This window comes from Rhinolophus sinicus, chromosome 1 (assembly GCF_057876585.1).
Source record: "Rhinolophus sinicus isolate RSI-liver-muscle chromosome 1, RSI-T2T, whole genome shotgun sequence".
Taxonomy (NCBI): Eukaryota; Metazoa; Chordata; class Mammalia; order Chiroptera; family Rhinolophidae; genus Rhinolophus; species Rhinolophus sinicus.
The window spans coordinates 83,582,165-83,590,618 of NC_142501.1; the positions used below are offsets into that span (position 1 = coordinate 83,582,165).

General features: G+C 44.8%; 2 protein-coding genes across 8 annotated transcripts in view; both read right to left on the minus strand.

The window, feature by feature from the left end:
• POC1B (POC1 centriolar protein B) overlaps positions 1–3,941 on the minus strand; it is a 141,671-nt gene extending 137,730 nt beyond the window's left edge. For 5 of the 7 annotated variants that reach the window (XM_019742146.3, XM_019742145.3, XM_074325301.2 and 2 more), the window contains exons 1-2: positions 3,707–3,941; positions 2,950–3,034 (exon numbers count right to left, since the gene is read on the minus strand). In XM_019742146.3, the coding sequence (XP_019597705.1) occupies positions 2,950–3,034; positions 3,707–3,721 (100 nt within the window). In that variant the 5' untranslated portion in view covers positions 3,722–3,941. Of the gene's footprint in view, positions 1–2,949; positions 3,035–3,278; positions 3,658–3,706 lie in introns of those variants that run through there. The other 2 variants (XM_019742143.3, XM_019742148.3) reach the window with 2 other exon arrangements.
• GALNT4 (polypeptide N-acetylgalactosaminyltransferase 4) lies at positions 129–2,625 on the minus strand. Its single transcript, XM_019742142.3, has one exon. It carries the CDS (start codon positions 2,331–2,333, stop codon positions 597–599), a length of 1,737 nt encoding a protein of 578 aa, XP_019597701.1. The 5' UTR covers positions 2,334–2,625; the 3' UTR covers positions 129–596.
• Positions 3,942–8,454: the final 4,513 nt, after the last annotated feature.

Genomic DNA, 8,454 nt, shown 5'->3' on the forward strand with positions numbered 1-8,454 from the left:
AGACCTCCCAACTCCCATTCAAACTAATGGCCTCTTTTAATAACACGTATATCTAAACCAGACCTTTCTCCTTAAAAATCATCTTTCTTTGATTTCCATTTGATTAAAGGAAAATTAGAATAAAAAAATAAACACAACCTAAAATTTAATGTCTCAGCTAAATTCAACGTACAATCAAAACAGCAACAGCAGCACAAACTGCACACTCATGAGTTTTGCTTAAAAAAATGGGACATGCAGAGAACTGAATCATCCAACATAAATCATCCCTCATTTTGCTTGGATTTTTACATTCTTTAATATCAAATCTGGCACTTAAATGTTTTGTGTATCTCAATTCACAGTCCACTTTATGGAGAAGTAAAAAACCGTGTTGACAGAGCTCTGAAATAAAGAAACCTATAAGGCACTTTCAAATATTAAACAACAGCTCTCTGGACACTCAGTTGCAGTATTCTACACCAAAATGAACCACAGATTATACAGAGCTCTCACGGATGACCATTGGGTGATTGTTGATAAAATACAATCTTCAGTGAGGCTCTGACTCCCCTGAATATATCCTCAGCTCAGGACCAAAGTGCCATTGTGCCCTGCTAGTTCTCAAACTTCCAGATTTGATTTTTATCTAGAGTATCACAAGTTCTCATCTGAACATTAGGTTGGCCCTCTGGTGTCCGATAAGCACTAAGACACAGTCTTGAGTGTGGATGAAAAATGGTTCCATCTTCTTTAAAATGCCAAATAATGTTTGCTGGAACAGGGGACCCATCTTTTGGACAATTTTGCATTCCGACATGATTTTTTTGCTCAGGAACCTCTGCACATAACTCTGTCACAGAATTAAACCTTATTTCTTTGTTTGAAGTATATTCAAAGAATTGATTGCCTCCTTGACCATGGCATCCAAACAGTGAAAGGTTAGCACCTGTGGGGTTGTTGTCAGGAGAATTGTAGTCTAAACATTCAGAAGAGATCCCCATACTGCGAATAGCTCCGTGCCAGCCTGGCCTATCCTCTGGAACATGTAAATTTGAAAACACATTTTTCAAATACCAGTCAAAGCTCTTGCACTTCAGCCGTTCACGTAATAATTTTCTTTCAGAAATATCACCATAGGCTTCTTTCCTTGCTGGAGGGTTTCGATTGTAGAAATGCTCTTTGTACTCATCCATCCACACTTCCGCTGCCCGAGCAGTATTCTGCAGGAAATTGGGTCGAGCATATGGTGCCCGCTTAGGGAATACATGGCCCACGTGGGAACATGGGTGGATCTCCAATTTACCTCCACACTGCCACACCCGGAAAGACAGCTCCAGGTTTTCGCCTCCCCACACTTCCATTCCAGTGTCATATGTTCCAAGGTACTCAAAATATTTCTTGCTGACAGCAAACAGTCCTCCAGCCATGGTGGGTGATCTGATTGGGTCAATTCTCGATTTCCGCCTGTCCCTTTCATGTTTGGGGACAGAATGCCACTGGAACGTTAAGCGCCAGTCAAACCCGCCAATCATGGGTTCTCCAGTCTGCATATAGAATTCAAAAGTATTCCAATCAATGGTGTCTATAACAGGACAAACAACTGCTGTTTCATCTTGACCAATCCTTTCCAACAGTGGTTCCAACCAACCAGAATTACACTCACAGTGACAATCCAGGAAAGTGAGAACATCACCAGTGGCAAAAGTGGCCCCAATCAGGCGGGCCCTAACCAGTCCCTCCCGCTTATTTGTTCTAATCAAGCGGACTCTATCGAGATTGCTGATATACGTTTCAAGTTGTGCCTTCAAATAAACTCTGTCACTCAAGTCATCGACTAAGATGATCTCCTTCAAAAGAACTGCAGGAGAAGTTTCTAAAACACTGTGGATCGTGCGGAGCAAAGTCGACCAGGCTTCGTTATAGAAAGCAATGATAACAGAGGTGGTGGGAAGTCTCCTATAGTTAAAACTCTTGGATTTACATTCGTACATTCTTCTGTCCTCTATGTGGCGGTGCAGGGAAATCCTGTCACTGAGGTAAATATTAATGGCATATCTCTCAATGAGTTCTTCTTGCTGCTTCACTTCAGCCTCGCTGAGCTGGAGTTTGCTGGCTCTGCCCCACTCCCCAAGTGCATGGGAGTCCGCAGGGGGCTTCTCATAAAGCGGTCGAGACAAATCCCCTGCCATTCCCTCCGGGTCTGAGAGCTGCCTAGGACCCCGCTCCCAGGCAAGGCCAGCTCCTGAGGAGGCATGGAAAGTGGAGACGGAGAGTTCCACCAGGATATAGGCCACAGTTAAAAGCGCCAGCAGCAGGCAGCTTTTGCCTGCCCAAGTCCACCTCACGGCCATCCGGATCCTCAGGGCTGGGGCGCAGACGCGGCCACCAGAGTCAGCAGGCAGGGGAAGGGCTGCGGGACCCGCAACTTCAGTTCCTGGCTCAGGTAGGCGCGAACTTCCGAGCAGGTCCCTCCTTTCATGCAGGCGCTCGGCTCCTTTCCAGCCACAGGGACTTCCAGGGGTCACTTGAGACCTCTCAGACTTCGGCCTGCGGCACAGCCCCAACTCCTCTCTCCCCACTTCCTCCAGCAAGTCTCACAACTTTTCACAAACTCTCCAGCCAACACCCCACCCTCCCGGGGAGGAGGACAAACCCCTCCCCGGTTGGAGGACAAACCCCTCCCCTTCCCACGCGCTCCTCCTAGTGGTTAATTCGCGAAAGTCGCCACCCAGACGACTGCGCGGGTCTGGGATGGGGGCCCCGGACCAGCACGACCAAGGTGCCCCCCTCGGGCCCACTCTGGCTCCGACCGCACGCCCCGCGCCGGGCACCCGAGTCTCCCGCCGCTTTCAGCCCCCACGTAGGTCCTCAGTGTCTCTCCCGGGACCCAGCGTGGACAGGAAGCAAGGTTTCCGACCAGCTGCGCGTTTGCCCCATCACAAAAGGAAAACAGACAATAAAACTTACCAAGTTGTTTGCCGTTGGGATTAAAGTCCACGGAGGTAATCGCAGCTTTGTGGCCCTTGAAATAACGCTCCAGAACGGGGTCCTCCTGGGAAGGAAAGTTGTCAAGTTTTGAAAGCAGGTGCAGAGCTCGAATCGGGGGTGTCGGGGATCAACGCGGTCCCCTCCCGCGGGGTCCGGCCTGGGCACGGCCACGGAGACGGTGTGTCTACGGAGCAGGATGCCCCGCACCACCAGCACACGCGGGGCGCCCTACAGGGAGACGCGGGCCGCCAGCTTTCCCCGCGGAGCCGCCGAAATCCTGGGTCCGCGCTTCCCAGAACCAGGCGCACCTGAGAAAGCCCCCGGAGCTTGTTGGAAATGCAGGTTCCCAGGCCCCGCGGCTGGCCAGCAGGCACGGGTGCGAGGCGGGGCCCCCGCTGCGGGACTGTTTAAAAACCTCCCAGGTGATTCTGACGCAGGCGCTCTATGGAAACCCTCCGAGAATTCCGGGGGCCATGGGACGACTGCAGGGGCTCGGTCCCGAGCTCCGAGACGCCGGGAGGAGCGCCTGGGAGCCCGGCCAGGGCTGGGCGCTCCCGACGCCCCAGCAGCAGAGGGTGAGACGTGGGCACCCGGGGCGAGAGGCTAAGAGCCCGCGGTTCAGGACCCGGCTGCGAACACCTGCCTCCACCTCCCGCCAGGTGCGGGCGCGGCCCCGACCTGGCCCCACAGCCCGCGGGATAAGCTCTGGGGAGGCGACCCCCAATCCCGTCCTTACCGGGGCGGAGGCCATGGGGGGAGCGGTGGGCACCCGGTTCCTGCGGGTGGGGGAAACCGGGGGAAGGAGGGGCCAGGGTGGCAGGGGGGACCGTGCGGTGCCCGGAACCGTCTGCCCAGAGCGGCGGCGCCTCCCGGTCACTACAACAACGGCGGCCCAGTCAAACCCCGCGCTCCAGGCGTGGCCAGCCGAGCCCCGAGGCTCCGCCGGCGCCGAGACAGCCCGGCCTCCGCCAGCTGGCGGGCGGGACGCTTCAGGGTCAGGTGAGACCACACACCAAAGCCAAGGTGTAGTAACACTCCTGCTACCCCCGGCTTGACACCAAGAAAGAGGGTGGTAACTGGGGTAGGAATGAGACCGATAGGAGGGAAAGGCGATTGAGTCTATGATCGATGCAATCAGAGTTCGATTACACGTTAAAGAGACAGTGCCTGCGAGGGTCAAGCGGGTCCCTGACAGCTTGTTGTGACGGGGGCGGGAGCTTTGATCTGAAGTGGGGTAGCTGGCTAGTTATTAATATATGCAAAGGAACAAAACCTCTAGAGGACAGGTTTGAGTTTATTTAATTACTATTTCCCACACAATGCCCTGCGTGGTATAAATATAAATTCTGGATAAATGTGATGAATGAATGAATGTTGGGCATCCACTTAATGTTTTTCTGCTAATGTGTTTCTATTCTAATTCTACTCTGCTCATTTGTGTATGTTTTAGAGCACCCAACTTATACGGCAGCATATTTAAAGTCTTTAGGAAGACTTAGAAATATTTTGTTTTGTTTTGTTTAAATTAATTAGGCCGCATAGTAACTATAGCCATTTCTACAGCACGGCTTTCTTACACATAATATCATTTGCGCTTCAGCAACACTGTGAAGCTGATAGAGTTACAAAATGTTACCAACATTTCTAAATTATAAACTTAATTCTTAGGTATCTTACTTGTAATTTGTCAAAGATCACACAGACAGCTCTTCCAATTCCAAGACCATATCCTTTTTTTACTCTGCTTCAAAGCATAAAGGACTCAGCTGAAAATTACATACAGACTAAGAATTCTTGGCAGCATAAAGTAGCATAACAGATACAGCTGGTAAAACACATGTTCTATGCAAATAAAAGGTATACTACACACCTTAATTACAGGTTCTTGAACTGTTGTCTAGTGATAGAATTTAGTTTTAATGAATACTATACATAGCAATTAGGCAGATAGGAAATAGCTTTAGATTACAGTATTAGTTTAATTCAAGTATATGTTTATTGAATATCTGCTGTAGGTTTGGTTTTGAGGGATACAAAGGTGACTGAGACATTTTCCCTGCCCTCAAGAACACAACAATCTAAGTTTCTGAGCCTCATATTTTAGCATGCATAATGATGACTTAAGGGACCCCATTCCCAGAGATACTGATTTCACATGTCAGGTGGGATCCAGCGCCCTATAGACGTAATAAGCTCCTTAAGGATTGCTATGGGAATTTCAGCTGTGTACATGAAAAAACATTGTTCTAGTGTAGGAGGTGATGCATCAAGAATGTTGATACCAGCGACTTGTCAGCAAATTGTGGGAGGACTCTAAGCTTTGCTTCTTCCAGTCTAGGTGTGGCAAAAACAAAACAAAACAAAACAAAACACAACAAACCTGACATACTTTAAAATAATGGATTCTGCTGGGAATATAAAATGATATAGCACTGTGGAAAACAATTTGGCAATTCCTTAAAATAGTTAATTCATAGGTATGTACCCCAAAATATTGACAGCAGGGTCTGGAACAGATACTTGTACACCAATGCTCATAGCAGTGTGATTCACAATAGCCAAAGAGAGTAACAACTCACATGTTGAACAGATGGATCGATAAATAAATGTGATACCTACATACAATGGACTGTTAGTCATAAAAAGGAATGGAATTCTGATACATGGTACAACATGGATAAACCTTGAAATCATTATGCTAAGTGAATAAGCCGGACACAGAGGATTCCACTTATAGTGTGAGGTACCTCGAATAGGTGGATTCATAGAGATGGAAAGTGGAATGGAAGTTACCAGGAGCTGTGGATAAGGGAGAATAGAGAGTTATTGTTTAATGGGTGCAGAGTTTCTGTTTGAGATGACAAAGTTCTGGAAATATATAATGGTAATGATTGCAAAACATTGTGACTGTATTTAATGCCAGTGAATTGTACAAACAAGAATAGTTAAAATGATAAATTTATGTTATGTGTGGTTGACTACAATGAAAAAGTTATAATTCTGGAAATTCTGAGGAATAACCAAGACTTCAGAATTTTCACAGCCCAGATACGTCTAATATTGGGTACAGTACATTACAGAAAAAAAAAAAAGTTGGAGACGTAGAAACTAGCTCAAAAGAAAACAGAAATATTTAAGTACAGATTTTTTCTAAGTCTTTCAGTAAAATTTTTTTCTAATTATCAAAGAAATACATGGTTTTAATTGAACACAAGGGGGAAACAAATCACCTATTGTCCCATCACCTAACAGTTGAAAAAAAAAAAATTATCATCTACCTATAGTATTCTCACTACAGGTACTCTTCTAAGCACCTTACAAATTCTGACATTTAATCCTCACAAGAATCTTATTAGAGAGATGCTGTTATTGCCATTTCCATTTTACAGATGAGGAAATTGACATGCAGAAATATGAAGTTACTTGCCTTGGTACACAGCTAGAAAGTAGCAGAGCTTAAATTTTAGTGGGTGCCTCTAGACTCACCTCTCTTGATGCCTTTTGCATGGGTTGCAACCATATTGTAAATATGTCAAAATGTACAATTCTGTGTCCTAGCCTAACACTAAGTTTTACAATAAAAAAAAGCAATGTCTCCTTTGTTTCCATTGCACTGTTCTCATCTATTACTCCAAACTGCCCCTCGCAGGGTTCTTTTCCATATTTGATTATCTCTTTGTTTTCCCCACCTTTGCAAACAGCAAAAGGTCAGATGGACATTTGGAAATGTGGTCAAAGGTGGGAATAGTTTTTCTAACCTCAAGTCTACTTGAGTTCATGTAATTCTACTTGTGACAATAATTATTTGGGACCTCCCCAAACTGCAAGCTTAATAACTTGGATGGAAGTCACAATATTTGAAAATCTACGAGATATCATTGAAGGCTAAGTACTAGGTAGGACAAGCTGATCCTTTTCCAGATCCTCCTCAAATCAGAAATGGAACTTATCCACTTGAGCTCTATAAAGGCTTGTTTTTATTTCAGCTCCAATCATGCCCAGGTTAATTCACTTCAAACGTTGAAAATTCAGGCAGAGCACAAAAGTGCCACCTACTGTACACATTCCACATTCACACTTGGAGTGAAAATACTTTGTAGCCTGTTCCGACGCAGTGTAACTCGCTTTTGGATATACTTGCTCCAAAGTATAGGCGAGTACACAGACAGGAAAGGGCCAGATCTGCTTGAATCATTAAAAGATTTACCTTTTCTTTTTTCTTTTTTTTTTGCAGACTGTCAAAGCCTGCAAGTTGATGCCCCAGAATTCCAGTTCAGGGCTGCCCCTCAAGTAACTGCAAATGTGTAATCTTTATTCAAGATGAACTCAACAAGAGGTTACTACTTTTTATTGATCTTGTGTGACTTAGTGACATTCTCTATGGAACATAAGTTTGGTCCTTAGGCTATATTGATATATTTATTCCACAAACATTATTGCGCACACTACTAGGAGGCAGGCAGTATATTAGGTATCAGACGTATAAAGATAAGTAAAAATGGTTACAAGGGTAGAAAACTTACTCATCTTAGGCCCTGGCAGATAACAAAAATGAGTGAGGCAGTCCAAAGACAATGAAAACACTAATTTGAAAGGATATATGCACCCCCATTTCCATTGCAACATTATTTACAATAGGCAAGATATGGAAACAAGCTAGGTGTCCATTGATAGGTCAATGGATAAATAAGATGTGATACACACACACATACACACACACACAAATATTACTCAGCAATAAAAAGTAATGAAATCTTGCCATTTGTGACAACATAAGCGGACCTAGAGAGTATTATACTAAGTGAAATAAGTCACAAAGAAAGACAAATACCATTTCTCACATGTGGAATCTGAAAAACAACATGAACAAACAAAACGGAAATAGACTCATAGATACAGAGAAAAAACTGATGGTTGCCAGAGGGAAGGGGCTACAGTGATGGGCTAAAAATGTGAAGGGGAATAAGAGGTACAAACTTCCTTATAAAGTAAGTAAGCCACGGGGATGTCATATACAGTACAAGGAATATAGTCAATATCATAATAACTTTGTACAGTGACAGATGGTTACTAGACTTAACGTGGTGATCACATCGTAAAGTATATAAATGTCAAATCACTGTGTTGTACACCTGAAACTAATATAATATTGTATGTCAGCTATAATAAAAAAAGAGGGGGACAGGTGGATTGTCAGGTTGCCAGATGCAATACAAGGTGCTCTAACTGAATTGCATGGGACATACTTACACTAAAAGCAATAAAATATAATAAAATTGCTGTTAATCTGAACTTCAACTTTAAACTAGACTTCTGGCGTTCTTACGTGCTAAATCCATCAACTCTAGGGAGACGGAAATGGGGGAGAACTGGAAAGCTTGTGCTTTATCCATTAGATGGAGATGCTACTCAGGCTCAGGAACTGTTGCCAGGAGGAATGATTTGGTGTTACCAAATCATTGAAATTACGATAAACTGGAAATC

Coding starts and splice junctions, on each gene's coding strand:
- GALNT4 (XM_019742142.3), bottom strand. CDS start 2,333: ATGGCCGTGAGGTGGACTTGGGCAGGCAAAAGCTGCCTGCTGCTGGCG.